General features: G+C 47.5%; 1 protein-coding gene across 1 annotated transcript; it reads right to left on the reverse strand.

The window, feature by feature from the left end:
* Window positions 1-483: 483 nt before the first annotated feature.
* On the reverse strand, window positions 484-12,449 carry SEC11C (SEC11 homolog C, signal peptidase complex subunit). Its single transcript, XM_040264289.1, has 6 exons — window positions 12,219-12,449; window positions 9,148-9,257; window positions 5,509-5,658; window positions 3,507-3,626; window positions 1,300-1,357; window positions 484-680 (listed from the first exon to the last, which is right to left on the reverse strand). Exons 1-6 carry the CDS (start codon window positions 12,303-12,305, stop codon window positions 627-629), a joined length of 579 nt encoding a protein of 192 aa, XP_040120223.1. The 5' UTR covers window positions 12,306-12,449; the 3' UTR covers window positions 484-626.
* Between the last annotated feature and the right edge of the window lie 11,625 nt (window positions 12,450-24,074).

Consider the following 24,074-nt stretch of genomic DNA (forward strand, 5'->3'; position numbering starts at 1 on the left):
AGCAGATTACATCTTTCCTTTCAAAAAGATATATAGGCTTTATTCATTTATCAGACTACACTTCTATAAATAAGAAATTATTTTCTTTTTAGGGCCTGTTTGTTTTCCCCAGAAAAAGTAAGTGAAGAATTTTAAAAAAATTTTTTTAAATGATTAATTTTTATTGCAGTATAATTGCTTTACAATGTTGTGTTAGCTTCTACTGTAAACAAAATGAATCAGCTATACACACACATGCATCCCCTCCCTTTTGGGTTTCTCTCCCATTAGGACACTACAGTAAAGCAGAATTGTCTTTCTAAAACTGGATGTGACAACTGTACTGTGTTTGGACTACGCGTTGTCCTCCCAGCCAGCCAGGCCCAGAGACGGCCTGCCGGGTTCCTGAAGCGCTGCAGACCCTCAAGCTCGGTTCAGCCCGCTTATCGTGAGCGGCAGAGAGGTGGAACACACGCAAATCAGAGTCCACAAAAGAAAGCAGTATTCACTGATGAATCATTTATTCGAACAAGACAAGACGTCTCCACACCGTTTCCTTTTATACAGAAAGTGGAACATTTCAAATATATTAACTTTTCTCTTCAACAAAATTTCTTTCAGTCTGGTCCCAGGAACTGCCTTTCACTTCAGGATTCACGTTTCAGTAACACATATGCACCCATTACAGCCAGAAGAGCATACTGTAAAGAAAGCACAGTGGAGAAGCGTGAACACAGGCCTACAGATGAGCGCCGTCTACGAGCGTGTTCAGATCCAGTCTGGTCAGCGCTGGGCCAGGACAGAACCAAAGGCAGGCCTCCTCCCTGCGCTCTGTCTCCAAGCGAGCCACCAGCACAGGGAAGACGCAGACACATGGTAACGCAGACCCTAACACACCGACGGCCCAAGGACCACATGCCCAGCAAGCACAGCCAACGCAGTCTCATTCCCGCACAGGCTTCCCATTGTGTTTCAGGAGACTAAAAAGCAAATATGGACGCTATTCTTGTTGAAGTTGGGAAATAAGCATTACTAGGCTTATCGTACTACTTTTTTCCTATGTTTAAAGATATACATAATAAAAAGCAAAAAATATATAGGTGCCATTTTAGAAAACACTATATAAACATAAAAGGTAGAAGTAGCTGCTTTCAATAATTTAAAATTTACAATTTAAATGATTAATTTGTAGTGAACAGCACATACTCTGCAGAAGAATTAGCCAGCAAAACATTTTAAACAGACTGCATCTCTACAGTTGCACATGTAAAAACGCCAATCTTTTTTTTAAAAAATACAGACGTACAAATAAATTCCTACCTTAAATTTTGGATAGTCATTCATTATTATGGTGACCATACCGACATATGGTAAAAACCTAAATTGTGGGACAAACAGCCAAAAATGTAAACAGTGTTTGTAATATGATAGTAATACTTAAAGACACTATGAATCAGCATTAGGGCAAAGCCTTCCTCGGGAACACCACTGACTGGGGCCATAACAGCAACATGCACCGCTGTCTCAAACGGCTTTATTAGTAAAAAGCAGCAGAGCTAACAGCCAGGACAATTTTCTAAGAAGGCAAATCAGCAGAAGGAGATGCTACGTGTCTTCTCTTGCTGCATTCCACTGTAACAGCATGAAAACAGGTGAGTCCCTGGTACAACAGAATCAGCAACTTTCACAAAGCGAGTTCTTAATTTTTCTTAGTAGAGAAGTGGGCAAACTCCAGGAGTTGGTGACGGACAGGGAGGCCTGGTGTGCTGCAGTCCATGAGGTCGCAAAGAGTGGGACACGACTGAGCGACTGAACTGAACTGAAGATTCAGACAACCTATATGTAAACTGCTGTGAGAGAGACCTTTGAAAGCACAAGAATAAGTGGTTTCTAACTGAAGGAATCCTCATCATTTTCATCGTGCGTGCTTATTTGCTCAGTCGTATCCGACTCTGCCACCCCATGGACTGTAGCCCGCCAGGCTCCTCTGTCCTCCAGGATTCTCCAGGCCAGAATATTGGAATGGGTAGCCTTTCCCTTCTCCAGGGGATCTTCCCAACCCAGGGATTGGACCCAGCTCTCCCGCACTGCAGGCGGTTTCTTTACCATCTGAGCCACCAGGGAAGCCCCATCATTTTCATTGCACAGCACTTTTCAGATGCAACAAACAAGCTGGTTGGGCAGTGAATGCAAATGTAGATTGCATAATTTATATCCAAACATGATTATGAACCCAAAGATAATAAGCCAGCAGAAACCAGCCAATGAATGACATCGCTGACAAAATCCGGAGAAGGCAATGGCACCCCACCCCAGTACTCTTGCCTGGAGAATCCCAGGGATGGAGGAACCTGGTGGGCTACCGTCTATGGGGTCGCACAGAGTTGGACACGACTGAAGTGACTTACCAGCAGCCGACAAAATCAATGTCAATACAGAATCAGTCTGACCCAAGACTCCATCATGTTACTGGTGATAAACAAGGTAATACCTCCTTGGTACCCTCCAGTCTGCTTAATGCAACAGCTCCAGCCTCTCACTTCTACAGTCTCTCACCAGAGTGTCTAAAAACACAGGGCTGGCCAGCTGCAGGCCCCCTTCACCTTCCTGCAGATGTTCAGGAGGAAACGCGATAGCATGAAAGCGATTAGAATGTGAGCAGAGGGGGAGAAGGGGCTGGAGGAGGCCTCCAACCGTGTGCTGATGAGTGAAGCTGTACCTTAGAAAACGGTCACCCGTGTTCTCCAGCCTCACACAGCTGGCAGGGTTTCGATGAAAGGGGACATTTCTAACAAGGGTTAATCAGAAAAAGGGCCACCGAGAGAGGGGAAGAATCACCTTTTTGAGTATTTAATAAGAGGAGAGGCTCTGCTGTGTCAATCAGAAGCAGAACTCATGGCTGGAACAATGATGCAAAGATGGGTATGAAAAAAGAATATGATCACAGAACTTTTCTTAGTAGTGAAAGATCAGGGGAACAATCTAAATATCCATCAAAAGAGGACTAGTGAGATAAGTTACAATTCTCAGAGGAACAGCATGCAGCTGTTTAAAAGGATATAGGTATAGATTTGGCACAGAAAGTTATTTCCAACTTCCTGCTGGGTGAAAAAAATAAAACTCCTTTATGTAAAATTATATATTATGTATGCACACACACATCTATATGGGCACAAGAAATATCTAGAATATTCACCACAGTGTTAAACAGTAGTTATTTCTGAGAGGATTACTTCTAATTATTTGAAATTTATAAATAACTAATCTCCAGGTGAGGATTTATTTCCAAAGTTGAATCCATGATATAGATAGAATACTGGCATTCAGCTTTAGACTTCAGGTCCTCGGGCAGTTCTGAGCTTCGTTCACGCCTCACAAGATAAAGCAGGCCTGCTTACAGCTCTCTGACATATCATCTTGGAATGGAGGACTCCATTAACCTCTACATTGGACTTCCCTGTTTCTAAATATTTTTCTGGTTTCTGCATATTCTATGGAACTTAAAAGAAAAGTTAATCCTCACTCACCCTCGGGCTCGCCCTACCACGTCCTTCTTTTCGAGCCAGTTCTGGCCTTCTTTGTACAAGCCTCTATCATCAACTTCATTATTGTCTCCTTTAGTCAGAAATTTGATGTCTCCGTTGTCTCTGGAAAGCAAAACAAGGTCCTTTAAGATTATTTTCAGTGCAGCATCATTAGAGCAATGTCAGTTTGGCCTCCCCTTTACAGGCAAGGGTGGGCATGGAGAAAAGCAGTCAAACATGACTTGGAACCATTCCACTCAAGCACAGATCTAATGACAATTTTGTAGCCTTAAATTCAAGAACACTGAAGCTCCCCTGTTGACCGCGCATGGCTTAGCACAGGGTGCCAGGAAGGCCACGACTGGCTCCAGAGTCTATTTCCACCCACTCTTTGTCCTCATGGACCAACAGGATAACACGGATTATATTCCTCTTGACTCTAGATGTGAACTGAGTACTAGATTACACTGATCTGAACATAAGGGAACTCAAACACAAGTGTTCTCTTAGCTCTTCTCAAACTTTCTTTTCCTTACCAAACGTGGGATGTGCGAATGCCTTATTTCCTTCACCACTGAGCCAAGTGGCATACAATCCAGTTTGCAAACAAACAGGAATTATAAACAGCATAAAACTGCTGTGTTAGAGACAGGTGGGAATTGTTTTAAACATTGTAAACTGGGGCTTACACAGCCCTGACACTAGAAAAACAATATTACAGCCTTATAGAACTATTAAGAGGATCTATTTTTCAATAAGACAAATGACAAAACGTGTTAAATAATTTGATAAAATACTAAAAGCCTACAAAGATTTGAAACCATGCCAAAAGGAGCTAGCTGATTTGCAGCCATGGTTATACAAGAAATTAAGAGGAAAAAAATCTGGGCTGTTGCTCACAATTCATGTAAATTACAGAAAAAGGTCATTACTTCTCAGTTTTGAGCAACTTCTCATCTTTGGATATTGTTTTAAAATCACGTGCGAGTTCTGTCATAATCATGACAGAGCATATTTCTCCATCTGTAAGTTATCACCACTACGAACAAGGTAATGCTAGTTGTAGTCCCAGTGTATTAACACAAACTGAAACAGGGTCATGCGAACGTTTAGAGTCAAATGAAGTGGATGTTTTAAGTATCAAACATCTTTGGGGAAAATCTGGAAATACTGAATGGAATGAGAATCTCTTATCAGAAATAGACTCACACACTCACACAAACAGTAACGGAGCAATGCTCCATTATTTAAAATATACTAATTCACACACCTAATCTTAATTCTATAGTGCATGCAAGTAAAAGGCTGCACTAAGATGCATAAAGGTAAATGAATAACCCAATAAATAAAATGTAACATTTCACTAATCACTTGACTGTACTCTCTCGGGGAAACAATATATTTGAGCTAGAAACAATTGCTTCTGGTCCCCAAGAAGTATCCTATTAAGTCATCACTGACGTTTAAGGGAAAAGCAAAGGTGTTTGTGGGGGAGGGGTGGAATTAATGCAGGCTATGCAGCAATCAGATCATGGGACAGGCTGGGGAAAGGAATTTTCATTCATCCAAGGCTAATATCACTGCTAAAAATGCCAGTTGGTCCACAGTGACAAAGAGAAACAGGTAGCTTTCTGCATTTCGGGAGATAATTCTCTCACCAAAATGATCCTCAGTTACCATGAGCTTTGATTTTCTTTTGAGACTCCTTCAAATAACTAATATGATGCAAGAATACATTCCACCTTACTTGTACAGCAAGCCTGTCAAGTGCTTTAGTAAACATCAGTTTATTTCATCCTCACACTCGCCCTGGGGGTTACTGTGGGTAAAGTACTGACATTCACATCTCACCGCCTGAGTTAAGTCGCAGGTCCACAGTCACCCCAATCACTAAATGGCAAAACTAGGAATGTAATCCAGTGTTTTTGCTACTTTGTAATCAACCATTAAGCTGTCCACAGACTTGTCTACAAAATAAAATCAAAGAGAAGTAAAGGCTCTTTACTTTTCGTGAACTTTGATTACTCTGTGAACTATTGGTATGTCGCGTCCTTCGACTTTGAAAACAACTATTTCTCCAGCTCTAATGGGGTCTTCCCGGAAATTCGTTAGGAACAGAAGGTCACCCCTGTGAAAGGCTGGCTCCATACTGCCACTGGAAAGAAACACAAAGTCACATCAGAAGTGTCCTGGGCTCACAAAGGATATTAACAAACATACTACTTGGAATGTCAACTTTTACCAACCGTCAAGCAGATCTATGAGCAATAGAACAAGCTCCAGAGATTCCCATCTGACTGCTCAAGGTGACAGCGGTGAGAAAGGGAGCAATTTCTTCTTGGATTTGAGCATGAAAAGGGCACTAGCGGCCCCTCGATGACTTGGTTTTTTTTAATATAAATTTATTTAATTGGAGGCTAATTACTTTACAATATGTATTGGTTTTGCCATACATCAACATGAATCCACCACGGGTATACACGTGTCCCCATCCTGAACCCCCCTCCCACCTCCCTCCCCGTACCATCCCTCTGGGTCATCCCAGTGCACCAGCCCTGAGCATCCTGTATCTTGCATCGAACCTGGACTGGCGATTCGTTTCACATATGATATACATGTTTCAATGCCATTCTCCCAAATCATCCCACCCTCTCCCTCTCCCTCAGAGTCCAAAAGACTGTTCTATACATCCATGTCTCTTTTGCTGTCTCGCATACAGGGTTATTGTTACCATCTTTCTACATTCCATATATATGCATTAGTATACTGTATTGGTGTTTTTCTTTCTGCTTACTTCACTCTGTATAATAGGATCCAGTTTCATCCACCTCATTAGAACTGATTCAAATGTATTCTTTTTAATGGCTGTGTAATACTCCATTGTATATATATACCACAGCTTTCTTATCCATTCATCTGCTGATGGACATCTAGGTTGTTTCCATGTCCTGGCTATTATAAACAGTGCTGCAATGAACACTGGGGTACATGTGTCTCTTTCAATTCTGGTTTCCTCGGTGTGTATGCCCAGTAGTGGGATTGCTGGGTCATAAGGCAGTTCTATTTCCAGTTTTTTAAGGAATCTCCAAAAGAACTAAGAATAAGCTGGACCCCTTGAAGTAAAAATCCATTTTTAGCCTTATAAGGGTTTTACATTTATCAATACAAATACTATTTTTCACTCAGAACTAGAGACTCTGAAAGCTGGTTAATACTCTAGGGTGATTCTTGCATTCTGTCGTGTGTATGTAATTTACTGGAAGCTGAAATCATTGAAACAGAATCCATTTTACGTGTGCTTCTGCTTTGTTTTAATGCATGAGAAAATAAATAAGACCTAAATACAGGGGTCTGACAACCAACGATGAGTTAGTTGGTCGAGGACAGGAAGGGGGAGAAAGAGCCAGTCTAATGAAGAGATGGGGAGCTTTACAGGAAGACGTGGGTTCACAACAGGAGCCATTCTGGATGCTGGTCCTCCCGTCCCACCAGGGCTACTGACCTTCCACTTGTCAGCACCCGAGGAAGGTGGCCAAGGGGCAGGTAGCCAAGCCTGGCCTGCAACTACTGAGAGATTTATGTCATTGCCTTGCCATGAGGCCTGTGGGATCTTAGTTCCCTGATCAGGGACTGAACCTGCACCCTTGGCAATGAAAGCTTGAAGTCCTAACCACTGAACCTCCAGGAGGCTTATTTTGCCAAAAGGTTTAAGTGAAACCACCGCCACTAAGTCTGGTAATAGATTCAGCAATCAAAAAAAGAAAATGTGAATTAAAAAGGTACAAACAGCTAGAAATAGAAATGACTAAGAGGAAAAGAAAGAGAAGATATCTAAATAAAAACAAATTTTTTCTTCCCCCAACGTAGACCTCTGGATGGACATGAGTTTGAGCAAGCTCCGGGGGTTGGTGCTGGGGAGGCCTGGCGCGCTGCAGTCCATGGGGTTGCAGAGAGTCAGACACGACTGAGCGACTGAACTGATGGCCTGACAACATAGAAAGTTATTTGTCCCCCCAACACAGAAATTCATCTTGTCATCTTCTGAAAATACAACATAATTGCTTCAGGGTTTCATTTTCTTTTAAAGAATGACAGTTAAAATGCTCAGGATAATTTCTTAACCTACTGCTTCATCTTCAACAAAATTCCTGAAGACACGCAGTGGGAAGAGAACCATCTCAGTCTGTGATAACAATGACCTCGTTGTTTTGTTTGTTTAAAATACAACTCCCTGAACAAGTCTTAGAAGTAGAAAGTGTGCACTGCAGTTTGGCATAGAGTCACCATCGTGCCCCATTAGGTCAGCAGTTCTTTGAAATGTTTAAATTACATTTAAACAACTAATAACTACTCACACTTGCTTTCTTTAAGGGGCTAGGGAGTTCCCCAAGGTCACACATCCCTTGGGATGTCAACAGCTTATGCTGACCAACCAAACTGCTTTAGAATTATAAAGGATGCTTTAGAAGAAGAAAAAGTCCCCACACACTGCAATTTTACAATAATCTCTGCATGCAAGTGTGTCTGTGGATTGAAGAAGAGCCAGAACACCTCAGATAGAGTTCTGGCTCTGCAGAAATAACTGTGAGATGGAAGCAACGTGGCCTCACTAGACCTCAGCTACCTTACTTGTTGAATGACAGGGCCCATCTGAATTTGAGAGGTTTAATGTCTTCTTTTTTTTCCCCAAAGCCTTAAAATCCTTCTTTCAAATGAAATCTTACCAGGTAAAGTATAATCACATAAAATGCGTATAAGTGGAGCTGTCACAAGTGAAGCAAGGCTAAGAGGGCCCATGAGCTTAGTTCCCTTCTCTCTCCTAACTCATCTACCTGGCCCTTCGGGCACTCCTGGAGCACAGTGTGAACACCAGTGAGTTAGAGCCCCTCCTCAGCTCTGTGTGTGAGTTATGCCATCCTCAGGCTCCTAAGTTTATGAAATGCTGTATCTCTAGAAGTGGGTCCCATGTCACAGAGGGCGGCCCGGTGAAGCCAGGGCCGGGGCTGTCCCCCATCACGTGGCTGCAGGGCCCAGAGGAGGGACAGGGAGCCAGGGGCCTGCTGCTTCTCCTGCCCTGGTCGACTCTGACCTTGCCCACAGCACTGCCACAGCCTGCCTCTCCCCCTAGAGAGCAAAGGGGCTCCATGCCCACCTCAGGGAGACTCAACTATCTAAGGCATATTAGCATCTTCAAGCACTTGAAAGTGAAGCTGATAGTCACTCAGTCACGTCTGACTCTTGGAAAGTCCATGAGCTGTAGTCGGCCAGGCTCCTCTGTCCATGGAATTCTCCAGGCAAGAATACTGGAGTGGGTTTGCCATTCCCCCTTTCTAGGGGTCTTCCCAACCCAGAGATCGAATTTGGGTCTCCTGCATTGCAGGCAGATTCTTTACTCTCTGAGCCACCAGGGAAGCACAAAACATTCAAAGATGGAAGTAAATCATATTACCCTATTGCATGAGATCAACATGATGAAATGCCTATTCATGAAGAGTTTTCAACAAAAGCCAGAAAAAAATGAAACCTTTTCAAAACAAGTACCAATAAAGAACACTCTAAAGCTTATCCAACTAAGACACTGAGTTTGGGTTGTCCACGCTGCTCCTGGGTCGCCAACAGCAGCTGGACGGCCGGCGGGACCCACCTCAGCACCACCACGATGGGGCTCTCGCTGCCGGTGAGGACAATCAGGCCTTTCCAGATCATGAGCGCAGAGGACACGATCATGGCGAAGTTTAAGACCTGGTAGTAGAGCTGAAGAAAACAGGGCAAACCAGAAGTGAGGACCACGGCGGAACATCCCCTCGCCCGAAGTCGGAGAGGTGCTCGTTTAAAAAAAAAAAAGCTTTAGGACTTCTTTTTTTGCCTAAAGTGACTTTAGGAATTAAAACGCATTCACACAAACTACAGGATTAGGTAGAATTTCAATTTTTGACCATGGAAAGTGAAAGTGTGTACTTTGAGGTGACTGTCAAGGTTACAAAAGTGGGGACAAAAGGTGAATTAAAATAACTAAGATATTTTGATGTAGTCAGTGAAAACAGGAAAACAAAATTACACACCATTTTTTAAAACTCTTTGGCAAAAGTGTCAATAGCAAATCATGAAACTAAATTCCCAAGTGAACAAAAAAGGAAACTGGAGTGCTGAAAGGATATTAAGTGTTGGGCTATAAGATATTAAACCACTGCTTCTAAAGTAAAATCAACTTTTTGAGTCACATCAGTCTAAAGCGGAAGTTATTCACTAGAGTTCACATTCAAAAACTTGGCCACCTGCTCCGCTTGACTTACCAGATTTAATAAACATCTGTTGTTTCATTATGAATTGCCGCTCTGATTAGGAAAGGCCCAAGTCATGGTTTTCTACAGAGATGTCCAATTTTATCCAGGTTTTCAAACCACTGGGCTCCACTCTAACAAAACAAATTATACAATCTTGCCACTTACCTAATAAAGACTGTGTACTAAGAATGTATTTTCCAGTATGACTGTCTATGCTTGAAAAATTCATTGAGGGGAAGTAAAACCAATTTCTCAAAAAAAAAAAAAATTTCCTTTGAGCAAGACATCTATTTGCTAAAGATAGTCAATTATATAGAAGTCTAACAAACTAATTAATCTAATCAAATTAGCTTCAAAACCACAATCACCCTTCTAACAACCTACCTTTAAGTGATCTACTATGTAAGCCTAGAATTGAAATCCTGGCGTCTAGAAACAGTCATTTCGATGGAACTGCTGACAAGCTGATTGGAAATACACACCGGACATTACACTGGCGCCCTTTCTTGCTCATCTTTGCCCACCGACTGTGTGCTCGGCACGTAATCCCCCCGCAGAGTTTCGAAGCAAGCCCACACTCAGTCTTTGGCAAGCAAAGATGAAATAACCAACGATTCAGCATTTTAAACAAACATTTCAGACCAGATATTGTGACTGGCAGGGCAGCAGAAATGCCAATGGCTGTTTTTCTTCCTCTCTTCCTCACTGCAGAAACAAAGAGTCCTTGTTTTTGCAAGTGGCTCTTTCCTTAATTAACAGTAAGCAAGGGCAGCAGAAAAAGGAGGTCTCGCTTCCAAAACTGGTGGAGCGAGCATGCCTGAAAAGGTGCCATAGGATGCTATTTTGGAGGGAAAAAGAAAAAAGACAAAACTTAAAAAAAAAAAAGTACCTGGAGGCATCAGATTTGAGCTTTTGAATTTTAATTAGAACACTAGCAAAATGTAGGCAATTGCAAACTAATGGGGCTTATCACTCAGAGTGGGAACACACAGAACTTTTCAAAGGCAAACCGACTTAGGGTTTGACACACTCCTCAGAAGACCTTCACTGACAGTGTGCAGTTGATAATTGGTACCAGTTTTAGAGACATTTAAAGTGAAAGTGAAAGTGAGGTCGCTCAGTCCTGTCCGACTCTTTGCAACCCGTGGACTGTAGCCCACCAAGCCTCTCTGTCCATGGGATTCTCTAGGCAAGAATACTGGAGTGGGTTGCCATTTCCTTCTCCAGGACATTTAAAAGACCTACCCAATTAAATTTAGATTTTTAATTAAGTCTCTGCTTGGGGTTGGGGGGCGGGGGGGAGGTGAGCTGGCTTCCCTGGTGGCTCAGGGGTAAAGAATCCACCTGCCAGTGCAGGAGATGCAGGTTCGATCCCTGGGTCGGGAAGATTCCCTGGAGAAGAAATTGGCAACCCACTGTAGTACTCTTGCTGGGGCAGTTCCATGGAGCCTGGCGGTGGCAGCCCATGGGGTACCAAACAGTCGGACACGACCGAGCGACTCAAAAACAACTGCTTCCTGGAAGATTTTCTTGTAACAGCATCAACGCTCAGGGCATTAGCTGTTGGCTTTTCAAGCTAGTGATAATCTCTTGCCGCAACCCATCTTCATCACACAAGCTCCCAGGAACTCATCTGACACCCACCCCTAGAGACAACCAGGTTTCTCAACCCCGTTCACAGGATGCAAGTCCCCGAACCCCGCAACACTACTGCGCTCGTCTGAAATTCTACTTGGAAGAAAGAGAGAGGGAGGGAGACGGAGGCTGGCTAAGAGGAGGAGGGCAAGCACGAAGTCTTCCTCGGAGGCCCTCTCAGGAGGGGTGAGATATGAAGCCCAGGTGCCCGAAGACCCCGCAGCGAGCCGTCTCCGAGATTCAAGGCGCTGCCAGAGCAGGGAGTCTGAGAAGGAGCTAGGGAGGACCCCTGGAAGCCCTTCCGGAACACGGGTTCGGTCCCCAGTGACGGAGAAGGACCCGCGCGCTCTCCTGCACGAGGCGCCCCATTTGGCGCTGAGTCCCCAGGAAGACGGTGCGCTGGGGGTGCAGAGGAGTCAGGGGGCAGCTCCCCTCTCTCGGAAGCTCTCCCCCCGAGCCTGCCGCTCCCACCCGCGGGCAGCCTACCTCACGCCCGGCCCCGGGCCCACCGGGCGGCCCCTGGGGCTCCTCCCCGCTTCCTCAACCACACCTGACGCCCACAGGTCCGGGCTCCCCCTCCCTCCCCTCCCGGCCCCCCGCTCCGCTAACCGCGCCTCCGTCAGGGCGAGAGCGCGCACTCGGGGTCCCCTTCGCTCCCCTCCCGGCCACCGCCCGCTCCGCTAACCGCGCCCTCCTCAGGGCGAGAGCGCGCCCGCCCGCGGCTCTGTGAGGATTCGAACCCCGGGCCTCCGGGATCCCGGCTCCGCGGCGCGACCCCCACGCGGGCCGTCCTCACCTGGCGCTTGTTCATCTTCCTCAGGTCCCCGAAGATGTCCAAGCCGGACGCGGGGAGATGCGCCCCTACGGTGCTGGCGCGCACCATGCTGGGGGTCTCCGGTGGGGTCGAGGGAGGCACACCGAGGCAGCCGGCGGGCTCCGGGAGTCGCTGACAGCTGCGGAGCGCCGGCCCGGCCCCGCCCACCGGCCTCGCCGGCCGGCCGAGCGAAACCGCCCTCGGGCGTCTGGGAGTTGTAGTCCGGTGAGTCTCGGCGGCCGAGGGAGCCAGCAGGACGAGGACTACCACTCCCAGAGTTCCGCGCGGCGGGCGCCGCGTCCGGGCTGGACCCGGGGCTCCGCGGGCGGGGGGCGAGCGGGCTCAGAGGCCTCGTCCGCCCCTTGCGAGGGAACTGTGAGGGGAGCTTGCGTGTCGCTCGGGCAGTTCGGGGACAAGACTGCTTAAGAGAAGCCGAGTTCCCCAGGACTCTGGTCAGGCGCCAGGCGGACACCTAAAGCCTGGGCATTCACCGAGCCGTGTATCTAGGCCATTGGATGATTGCGACCACGGAAGGCGGGGCTTTCACCCCGCGGCTGGCAGAGAAGGGGCGGGGCCTGGTCGTGGGCGGGGCCCGGGAGAGGCGGGCCTTTTGAAGCTCCCGGTCCCGCGCTCTGCATGACTTGTTCAGCTGAGTTCAGTCGCTTAGTTGTGTCTTTGCGACCCTCTGGACTGCAGTACGCCAGGCCTCCCTGTCCATCACCAACTCCCGGAGTTTACCCAAACTCGTGTCCATCAAGTCGATGATGCCATCCAACCATTTCATCCTCTGTCATCCCCTTCTCCCACCTTCAATCTTTCCCAGCATCATGGTCTTTTCAAATGAGTCAGTTCTTTGCATCAGGTGGCCAAAGTATTGGAGCTTCAGCATCTGTCCTTGCAATGAATATTCAGGACTGATTTCCTTTCGGTTGGACTGGTTGGATCTCCTTGCAGTCCAGGGGACTCTCAAGAGTCTTCTCCAACACCACAGTTCAAAAGCATCAATTCTTTGGCGCTTAGCTTTCTTTGTAGTCCAACTCTCACAGACTAATGTAAATGTAATATAAATGACTCCAATCGTAGCTGCTATTCCAGATCTTTACCTGAGCAAATCAACAGAACCCCTGGCACTGGGCAGATAGCTAGTGACCGAAATAAGTCTTTTTTCCGTACCAATTTGTAAGGACCACCGGAAGCAATTTGCTTTTACCTGGAAAAGCCATCGGTATACCCTCACAGTCCTGCCTTGGAATTATGTCAGTCTGGGGGCTTCCCTGGTGGCTCACATGGTGAAGAACCTGCCTGCAGTGCAGGAGACCTGGGTTCAGTCCCTGGGTCGGGAAGATCCCCTGGAGAAGGGCATTGCAACCCACTCCAGTATTCTTGCCTGGGGAATCCCATGGGCAGAGGAGCCTGGCGGGCTACAGTCCACGGGGTCAAGAAGAGTCAGACAGACTGAGTGACTCACTCGTACACACATCCTACAGTCTGCCATAATGTTGTTTCCAGAGATCTTGATCGTTGGGACACTCTGAAAAAATATCACATTGTTAAAACTATACTGGCTGGAGCTGATAAATATCGAGTAGTAAATACTTTTTTTTTTTTTTTGGCTGCACCACACAGCCTATGGGAACATAGTTCCCCGACCAAAGATTGAACCTGGGCCCCGAGTCACTGCAGTGAAAGCCCAGAATCCTAACCCCTAGGCCACCAGGGAACTCCCAGGAAGTAGTAAGTAGTTTTGATGCTTCAGTCAGAAACGTACAAACTAGAGGGAGTGAGAAAAAAGCAAAATTTTCACTTTTGTCGTCTTAGTTGTGTTTCTGAAAGTTCAGTAGTCTGGATCATGTGGAGCGGCCCCTTTCCAGGTGGAAGACAAGTTGTGGCACCTCTAAACAACCACCTTGAATAAAGAGAACAACACTGGGGATAAAGAGAACAGGAATAAAGAATAAAGAGAACAAGAATGTCTCTTGAATAAAGAGAACAACACTGAAGTACTTTCAGAATTTGGAGGCCACTTTGAGCGTGATACACCAACCCACCTACAAAGTGACCGCAAGCCTGCCAGTTTTAAAGGGAACCATAACAAGGGAAGATTCCGCAGCCAATCCAGATACAGTGTAAGCTGCTCTACCACTTAGATTGTGTGAGCCAACAGATACAAGAATAACGTGGAATAACACAACATCAGAGTGTTGACGGCAAATAAGAGTGTTTTTGCAAACTCTAGCAAGCACCAAAAGAGCATCACCAAGCAGGCCTTTAGGATTTCGGAGTTAATGTGTAACCTCCTCAGCAGACACCTACTCTCCTCTTTTTTTTTTTTTGCCATGCCATGTGGCTTGCATGTTCTCCAACCAGGGCTTGAAGCCATGCCTCCATGGTAAAAGTGCCAAGTCCTAACTGCTGGACTGCCAGGGATCTCCTACAGATACCTAAGAGAAACAAATTCTGTATTGGTCCTCAGAAAATCCTTAAAGCCCAACTGTGGTACATTAGTCAACCATGCAGCCCAAATTTTCCATCAGGTACCAGGCATTTTTAGGACCCACCTGGCTACAAGGACAGGTACGTGCAGGCACACAGATCCTCCGGTGGAATGGAAACGAACAAGACCAGAGACCTTTTCCAGCCCAGAGCTAGGTGGAGGGTCTTCCCCCAGTCTCTTCTCTCTTGCTAATTTGTTTCCAATGTATGCTGCAATGAGTGTGTGTGTGTGTGTGTGTCTTGGTAGTTCTATAAGATAAAATGCCAAGCAATTGAATTATTGAGCCAAAAAAGTATGAACCCTTAAACTTTTAAATTCACAGACACTGTTGCCACAGATCTGCCTTTCAAACACAATACTCTGTGCGCTTCCGGTCTGGGTGATTTCAGAGCCTGAATCACCCGCTATTGACCAGTTGTTCCATTTAGAATCACAACCTCTAATACTTGAAAGGGACTGAGAATCCATTGGGGTCAGCTTTCAACCCCCAGCAGGCAGCCCCTCAACCCCCAGCAGGCAGCCCCTCTGAAACACTGGACAACCATCAAGCCTCTAGTGAAGCACTGTGCTCAGTCCCTCAGTCGTGTCCGGCTCTCTGCGACCCCATAGACTGTAACCCACCAGGCTCCTTTGTCCGCGGAATTCTCCAGGCAAGGATCCTGGAGCGGGTTGCCATTTCCTCCTCTAGTGGGTCTTCCTGACCCAGGGACTGAACGCTTGTCTTCTGCCTCTCCTACACTACAGGTGGATTCTCTACCGCTGAGCCACCTGGGAAGCCCCTTAAATTCTCTTAAGTTTGCCAAATCCAAGCACATGGCCTGGGTGGCGCAGCCTCTCCTCTGCTCTTGTCTGCCCTCTGAATCCCCTCGCCCCCCACCCGGGACTGCAGGAGCAGACACGGTTCCAGGTGGGAGTTTCAACTCTCAGTTTCTAAGTTCAAGTTGCCTCCTACAGACTGATGGTGTTGCAAACCAACATCATCCCTGCTTCACCTGGGCTTCGTGGAGAGAGATAGGACTGATGCTTAAATGATCACAAACAGGAAGCCTTGGAATCTGCTCAGCCCTGGCAGGAAAGCTGGAGGCTGGTGGGGTAGGAATGAGTCCTGCCATCTCGGACCTGAGTCAGCCACACCAAGCGCATGTACCAGACATCAGCTTTCTGAGCCACTCCCTGCCTTCGCCGGCTTCTTCATCTGTGGAAGGATGCATCTCAGAAGGACTGCACTGTGATCCAGGGGGTCATCATCAGAAGGTGGAAGTTTGGGCTGCCTCTCTGTCCTCCTCAATCTCTCTCCCACTCTGATGCATAAGCACGCTTGTCAAAACAAGCCACTTCTCAAACTGCCACTCTCTTCTCTCTGAGCTCACTCTCCTGAATGCCTCCCTGTGCCTTCCAGTTGTTACAACCAGCCGTGAGGAATGTGTGCTAAGAAATGTGTCAGGAATAGTAAGAGGAGAGGGGGTGGAGGAGGAGAGAGAGAAAGAGAGGAACGAGAAAGCAAGGAGGCAGGTGGGGAGGAAAATGACATTCATTAACCAAAGGTGCTATTTCAGTTTGTGTCCCCTGTCATTTGACTGTTGTGAGAAAGTGCAATTTGGCTTCCAAGTTTAAGTGTGTGTGTATGCCTGCTCAGTTGCTTCAGTCGTGTCCGACTCCTTGCAACTGTGTGGACTGTAGCCCACCAGGCTCCTCTGTCCATGGGACTCTCCAGGCAGGAATACTGGAGTGGGTTGCCATGCCCTCTTTCAGGGGATCTTCCTGACTCAGGGATCAAACCTGTGCCTTCTGCTTCTCCTGCATTGCAGGCAGATTCTTTATCCACTGACCCACTGGGAAAGCCCAAGTTTACCTATATACTCTACCTAAAAAAAAAAAAAAAAAGCTGTGAAGCACAATACGTTCCTCGAGAGTTCCATAGACATAGGAAACAAGCCTCTGTGATGCTGGGGACCCTGGAATAAGACTCGGGACTTCTGGGCTGCCCTCCCGGCTGTGCCCACACTTAGCAGTGTCACCATGAACCACCCATCTTTCTCCTTGGGACACAGTATCCTCATCTATACAAACATCGTTGTGACCTCTGAGGTCCTGTGGCAAGTATAACCCTCAGAATCATGGCCACCAGGGATCAAAAGGAAAAATCTACTTTCCCATAACTTAGAAAAGTTGTATTAAAGCCCCTTCCTGCCTGGTTTGCAGAAACTGAATGTAGTGACTTTCGGTTTTAAAACTGGGTCAACTTTTGAGACTTTTGAGGAACTCTCTCATGCCCCTCCCTTTCCTCTCCAGATGGCAGCTGAGGTTCGGGCGGTGCACCCTGAGTTTCAGGGCTGCTGTCTGCCTCTGCCTCTCTCTCCTGATCCGTCTCACGCCTGTTCTAGCATCTTCAGGATCGCCATCTGTCTCGTCTCGTCGTCGGTTTCTGTCCTCCCCGCCCCCAGTGAAGCGCCGAGGTCCCGACATGGCCTCCGGCCTTCAGAGGCAGCGTGGATCACCTCAGGCCCCAGACGCTGGGGTTTTGGGTCCACCAGCTCTCTGTCTTTTGGTCTTTCTTGACCAACTTCCCGAGTGCTTCTGACTCCCACGTGGGTTTTGGCGGTGGGGTTACTCAGTGTCGTCTGGCCCTAAACCTCCTGTCTCTGTGCCGTTATCCCTACACCATGGTGGCTCAGGGATGCCGGCACGTCCTCGGAGATCCAGGCAGTGCGCTTCTGCTATGGAACTCTCCATCTTAGAAGAGCCTGCCTCTCACCTTGCTCCGCCTTCAGGACTCTCCTGGAAGGGACGCGAAGAGGGCTGGCCCTTGGTAATCCCTCCTGATTCCCCTCTGCACTTTCCTCCTGTTCCCTCCCGACGAACTCTGAAGAGGAGGCAAGGGAAGAAATGAGTCCTGCACAACTTTTTGGTTTCGTATCTAAAATTCACCACCTGACTCTCACGTTTTGAAATGACCTCTAATCCCTCAAAGTGGGACTCAATCTTGACCGTCTATGATGCGACAGGTAACCTTGGGGAACAAAGGAGATGAAAAAGCAGGATATGGAGAGGAGGGCACAGCTACTCACAGTACCTAGGACAGTTCTGTGACTTGACTTTCTAAGGATGATGTCTTGGTTTAAATTTAAGGATTTGTTGTTTTTAAAGAAACTTGTTAAAATGTATATATTTAGTGAATACTTACCCCTTGCGTTGTTCTGGAACTTGGGAATTCAACAGTGCCTGAAGCAGATATGGTTCTTGCTTGCACGGCATTTTCACCTAGTGGAGAGAGAGAGAACGAGCAAGTAAAAAACATGAAGAGTTAGGATCATTTAGATTTTAATTTTTAAAATGTATTTTATTAAAGTATGGTCGATTTACAATGTTGTGTTACTTTCTGCTATACAGAGAAGTAATTCAGTCATACTTTCATATTCTTTTCCATTATGTTTATAACAGGATATTGAATATAGCTCTCTGTGCTATAGCTAGGAGCTTGTTGTTAGGATAATTTTAGACTTTTATAACATCATGGGTGATGAGGAGCCAGCCATGCCATCTAAATATTGGGCACGTTTGGAATCTGAGTTCATGGCGACCCTCCGGGCCAGGAGAGCCCTGGGGTCTTCAGAGCTCGCAGCAGGACCTGGGAGACGGGACCAGGCAGTGGCCACATGGCCCCCGCGTGGCAGGAGAGACCACTGTCACGCGTCAGCCCTCAGGCCGGGGACATGCAGGGCTGGGGATGGACCGGATAGGAGAGCAGGGCAGAGCCAGGCCCGCCGGCTGGCCGTCAGCGGGGGCAGCCTGTGTTCTGGCAGGACCCCGACGGCAGCTCCAGGGCCCAGTGCAGCTGCCGCCGACAGTGGCCGTCCCCGTGACCACCCACCCTGGGCCAAGAGTGGACCCCGACAGAGCCCTCACAGTGAACTTCCGCCTGCACTTTCGGCTTTGGGCGTCCTGCCCTCGATGCCTGCACCAGCGTGCAGCCATGCCTCTTCCACAAGCCAGTAAAGAAGAGACCTTGTGTTTCTAGAAAGAGGGAAGGAGAGCCTGGGCTGATGCGCAGGGCAGTCAGAGATGAAGGACGGAGTGAGAGCCCTGACCTCGTTTGAGCTCCGTCTTCCAGAAGTTCCAGGTGTGGCTCGTTTCTGTCCTGGGTTCCCTGAGACCCCTGGTATCTTTATAATAAAGTCCTCTTTGGGGTTCTTTTCGGTTTCAACTGGATAAAACTTCCTAGACGGTGGCTCCGTGGTTTAAAAAAAAAAAAAAAAAGGCAAAAACAAAACCCTGCCTGCCAATGTCAGAGACTCTGGTTCAATCCCTGGATCAGGAAGATTCCCCTAGAGAAGGAAATGGCAGCCGACTCCAGTATTCTTGCCTGGGAAATCCCATGGAGAGAGGAGCCTGGTGGGCTACTGTTCATGGGGTCCCAAAGAGCTGGACACGACTGAGCGCACGGGTAAAGGATAAAGCTAGGTTTCCGTCACTGGTTTGATCAATCGTAAAGTCTTCATCAATAGAGAACTTGTCAAATTGTACAGGTGGACTTGGACAGAAGACCGTGCTGGAAAGGAGGGGCTGGCTTCGATAGGGAGCATTCTTCCTTTCCTATCTACAGACCCCTCCTCCCCCAGGGTCTCTCTGCAGCCCCCTAAGGAGAAGCACTGCAGTCTGCTCCCTGAGGATACGCTCAGGAGCCAATCTACGCACAAGCTGCTACACTGGTCAGGGAACAGATGGTACCTGGGGTGTTACTTAATTTCATTAGCGATTTTGCATTTGCCAAAATATGTTTTTGCCAGAAGTGCCCACATCAGGGTTGCTTGTTAAAACTGAACAAGATCCCAGGGAGCTCTGGAGCAGGTCGCAGCCACCCAGCAGATGGTCCCCCAGTCCCCGCAGCAGGAAGGAAATACGGGGGCCCCACAAAGCCAGGGCCCCCTGCCCATCCCCACCCCGCACCAGGTCGGCCACCCCGCAGGCTCAGTAAGCCTCCCCAACACCCCACCTTCCAGATTCCATGCTGCCCCCTCACACCCCTCTTGGAGGAGAAGGCAGAGGCACACGTTTATTTGCTTTTATTCAGTTCTCTGATGATCCCGCCTTTCCTTCTTCACGACCTTTTCAATGGTACTTAGGCCACCACTCTCTCCCCTTAAACATGTGGCAGAAACTAAAACTCATTCCATGAGGTTTGAGTTAACTTCTAAGGGCTCTTCTTTGAAGCAATTTCACTTCTTCAGGAAACTTTGTTGTATATAATGGGTTTAAATTTGCCAAAAGGAACCTCTCAGCGATGCAGAAAATGCATCTGAGGCAGAACTCCGTCTCCATCGGCAGCTTCACTCACCAGGAGGAGCTGGGTCCTGATGAGTTCAAGGACCTTCTCGAGGCCTCCTTCACCGGTCAGCGTGCCCCCCAGGGGGACTTTAGTCCTCTTCTGGATTGGTGTGTTTATGAGTATGCTTTCAAACACCAGAACTACATATTCCAAATAAGAGTCCCAATACCTGCCTTGTCCCTGAGTGCAGAAGTCACTTAAGAGTGGTGATTTTGTCATCTATTAACATGAGCGCGCATGCATGCTAAGTCGCTTCAGGCATGTCCAACTCTCGGCGACCCCATGGACTGTAGCCTGCCAGGCTCCTCTGTCCATGGGATTTCCCAGGTGAGAATACTGGAGTGGGTTGTGATTCTCTTCTCCAGGGGATCTTCCCAAGCCAAGGATCAAACCCATTGCAGGTGGATTCTTTATTGATGAGCCATGGGAGAAGTCTCTATTAACAAGATACTTTTGGCTTAACAAAGTTACATAATCGTATAGGATCTAGAAATGATCTTTGTGGTCAAGAGTTATCAGAATTGTCTGGGTTGCAAGTGACAGATCCAACTCAAAGTTGATTATTCACAAAGGGGCGTTTATTGGTTTTACATCCTTCCAGGGAAAGAGCTGGGCGATTGGGCCTCAGGACTCAGGGTCTTTCCTCCCGTCTCCCCCCATTTCCTCTTCTCCCCTTTACTCCTTTCTCTCCTCTCCCTCAGAGAAGGCAATGGCACCCCACTCCAGTACTCTTGCCTGGAAAATCCCATGAGCAAAGGAGCCTGGAAGGCTGCAGTCCATGAGGTCGCTGAGGGTCGGACACAACTGAGCGACTTCACTTCACTTTTCACTTTCATGCATTGGAGAAGGAAATGGCAACCCACTCCAGTGTTCTTGTCTGGAGAATCCCAGGGACGGGGGAGCCTGGTGGGCTGCCGTCTATGGGGTCGCACAGAGTCGGACACGACTGAAGTGACTTAGCAGCAGCAGCTCCTCTCCCTCTCTCCCTGGCCCTTCCCACCCCTTTTCTGCCTCTCTTTCCATCTAGCTCAGTTGGTAAAGAATCTGCCTGCAGTACAGGAAACCTGGGTTCAACCCCTGGGTCAGGAAGATCCTCTGGAAAAGGAAACGGCAACCCACTCCAGTACTCTTGCCTGGAGAATCTCATGGACAGAAGAGCCTGGCGGGCTGCAGTCCATGGGGTCGCAAAGAATCAGGCACGACTGGGAGACTAACACTTACTTCCTTCCATCTTCCAAACTTGTCAGGTTCATTCTCTCAGACTGACTTTCTCCACGTGCCCATCTTCAGGGGTTGAAGGGAAATGAGACATTTAATCCCAGAGGGAACATGACGGAGGGCTCTAACTGGTTTGGGATCTGTGCCATGCCTGTGGTCAGGGGTGGCAGGAAGTCAGGACCAGAGCTCTTCCAGAACTTCATATCGGGGGCGCTACTGGGGGACAGGGACCCTTCCCCAAACGAGCATATTGTTCCTGTGAGATGGAGGGGCTTCCATGCAGTACCAGGGAACAGACACCCACTCTGGAGGGGCCTCTGCGTTTTGCAGAAGAAGAGGCAGAGGCTGAGAGAAAGGGTGACTTCTCTGGGCTTATTTAACCAGTCAATAGCAGATTCCAACTAGAAAGAACTGACATCTTCTGGGTACAATTACGTCGTTTCCATTCCAAACATGGAGACAAAATTCTGACAGCTAGTCTGAGCCTGGGGCAGAATACTTGAAACCAGGACTGGACTGGAAAATCTAGAACTTTTCCTTTAAAAACCAACTACACCCCAAAATAGCACTTCCCATATGGTGGGCACTCACTTTCACAACCTGGAGGGTTTCCGATTTTCTCTTTAATCTGAATTTCTTATCCTGTCCTTGCTAGCCTTTGCATGGGGCAAACTCCAGGCTCAGAGCTTCACGGTAGCACAATCAGGACCACAAGCTCAGTCCCAGGGCTGTTCCCTTCGGGTCTGTTCATCACCGTCCGTCCCCGAGCAGGAACAAGTGGGACTCTGAGAGGGAGCGAAGTGCAGACCCAGCCTTGAAGGAGAAAGCCTGCAGGCGGGGCCCTCCAGCCAGGGCCCGGCACGGGCAGGCAGCCGTTTTATTGCCAATGCGGTTCTTTACCCGGGAACAGATTCAGCCACACTGAGGTTCTAAGTGTCACTCTGGGGAGGTGGAGCCCTGTTCCAAGGTCACAGGTGTAAAGCCTTGTACCAAGGCCGCAGATACGGAGTCCTGTACCACGGTCATCTCTGGAACCGACTGAGCTCCATAGCAACTGTTGCTATGAGCCTCCCCGACTTAAACCGGCCAGCTTCCTGACTCCGTATTAGGTGCAATACCCACCCTATAGCACCCTAACCAATCACCTAATGTCACCCTTCCCGTGGGAATTTTCTTTCTTGAGGCTATGTAAATTGGCTACTAGCCCATGAAAGGGGTGGGCTCTCCCTGAGCCTGCCTGCTGTTCTAACAGCGTCTCCCATTCTAATAAACTCTATTCTCTCATCCTCCCTTGTGTCTGGAAATTCTTTTCCAGCGTGCACACCGACCACCACAGGGCAGACCTTGGTGTGGGTATGAAGACCCTGCGTCCTGCGGCTCCTCCCTCCTTCCTTGGTGTCCGCTCCCACTCGTGAGCTAGAATTCAGCCTCTGGGCTGCCCTGTGGCTGCCCAAACTCTCCTCCTCCCTGCCCCAGCCCCACTCCCATCCACTGGGGCCCTAGGTAAACTATCAGCATGGATGATGGAAACCCACAGAGGCGCTTTCCTCGAACAGGGAGGTCCAGTTACAACAATATAGTGAACACCCCAGTGCTTAAAAAGTCAACTGGACGGACTTCCATTTTGATCAAGATGACAGACTAGAGATTCAGAGAGACCTCTTTCCACACAGCACACTGAACTTTTTTTTTTTTTTTTTTTGAGATTTAATGCACAGTTGAACTGTCAAGAAAGTAAAGGAATCCCTCAGAGAGCAGAACTGATAATAAAGCTTGAACTCAGAGGACCAGCAACACTGCTGCTGATACATTTTGATCTTTGGTGGCCGAGGGCTTGGATGTTAAGGGATTGCATGCACTGAAGATAGGAATATCCAAGTATATGTTCCAAAATGTTTAAAAAATACAGTCTCATTCAAATACATAGTAAGTGCACGTCAAAGTTGTCTGTAACTCGTTAACAAGAGAACCAGCAGGCTGACAAAGCCACTTTAAGAGAAGATACAAGAAATTTGCGTAAGTAAATGGATAGACAGATAATAGAAAGAATGTTGGGTTATGATTGCTAATTTGTATATATTTTTAAACATTTAATTATTTATGGCCACGTGGGGCGACATGCCGGATCTCCTCTTTGCTGGGGCGTGAGGGATTTTTTGCTGCAGACAGCAGGCCTCTCTCTGCTTGTGGCCACAAGGGCTTAGTTGCCTGTAGGCTCTTAGCCTCCTGACCAGGGATCGAAGCCAGGTCATCTGCATTCATTGGAAGGCAGATTCTTAACCACTGGACCATCAGGGAAGTCCCTAAATTATATTATTTAAAATATCTTAATATCCTATAGGGCAGAAAAAGCTCATAACTTTTGGATTTATGTCTTTTACCAATAAAAATTATTTGCATCTCATCAGCAATTATTTTCTACAGACTAACACCTAACTTTCCTCTTTTCATTTTTAAAATCAGAGTATAATTGTTTTACAATGTTGTGCTGGTTTCTGCTGTACAACAGCACGAATCAGCTATGAGTGCACATATAATCCCTCCCTCTTGAGCCTCCCAACATCTGACTTTACAGACTGAAGGTTCTGGGCCCTGATCAGTAGGAAATAGTAACAGGGACAAAGTTGCATTCTCCTATCTAGAGCGTCCGATGATCTTTGGGAAGCTTGTAAGACAGTTCCCCAAAATGACAATGAAATTAGGCCCTTTCACTGTTGGGCTTGTGAAAAGAGATTGATTCTCAAATGTGTCATTCCTCTGCTAAGTTGCTTTGGTCCTGTCTGACTCTTTGCAATGCTAT

The sequence above is a fragment of the Oryx dammah genome, unplaced genomic scaffold (genome assembly GCF_014754425.2).
Source record: "Oryx dammah isolate SB20612 unplaced genomic scaffold, SCBI_Odam_1.1 HiC_scaffold_22, whole genome shotgun sequence".
Taxonomy (NCBI): domain Eukaryota; kingdom Metazoa; phylum Chordata; class Mammalia; order Artiodactyla; family Bovidae; genus Oryx; species Oryx dammah.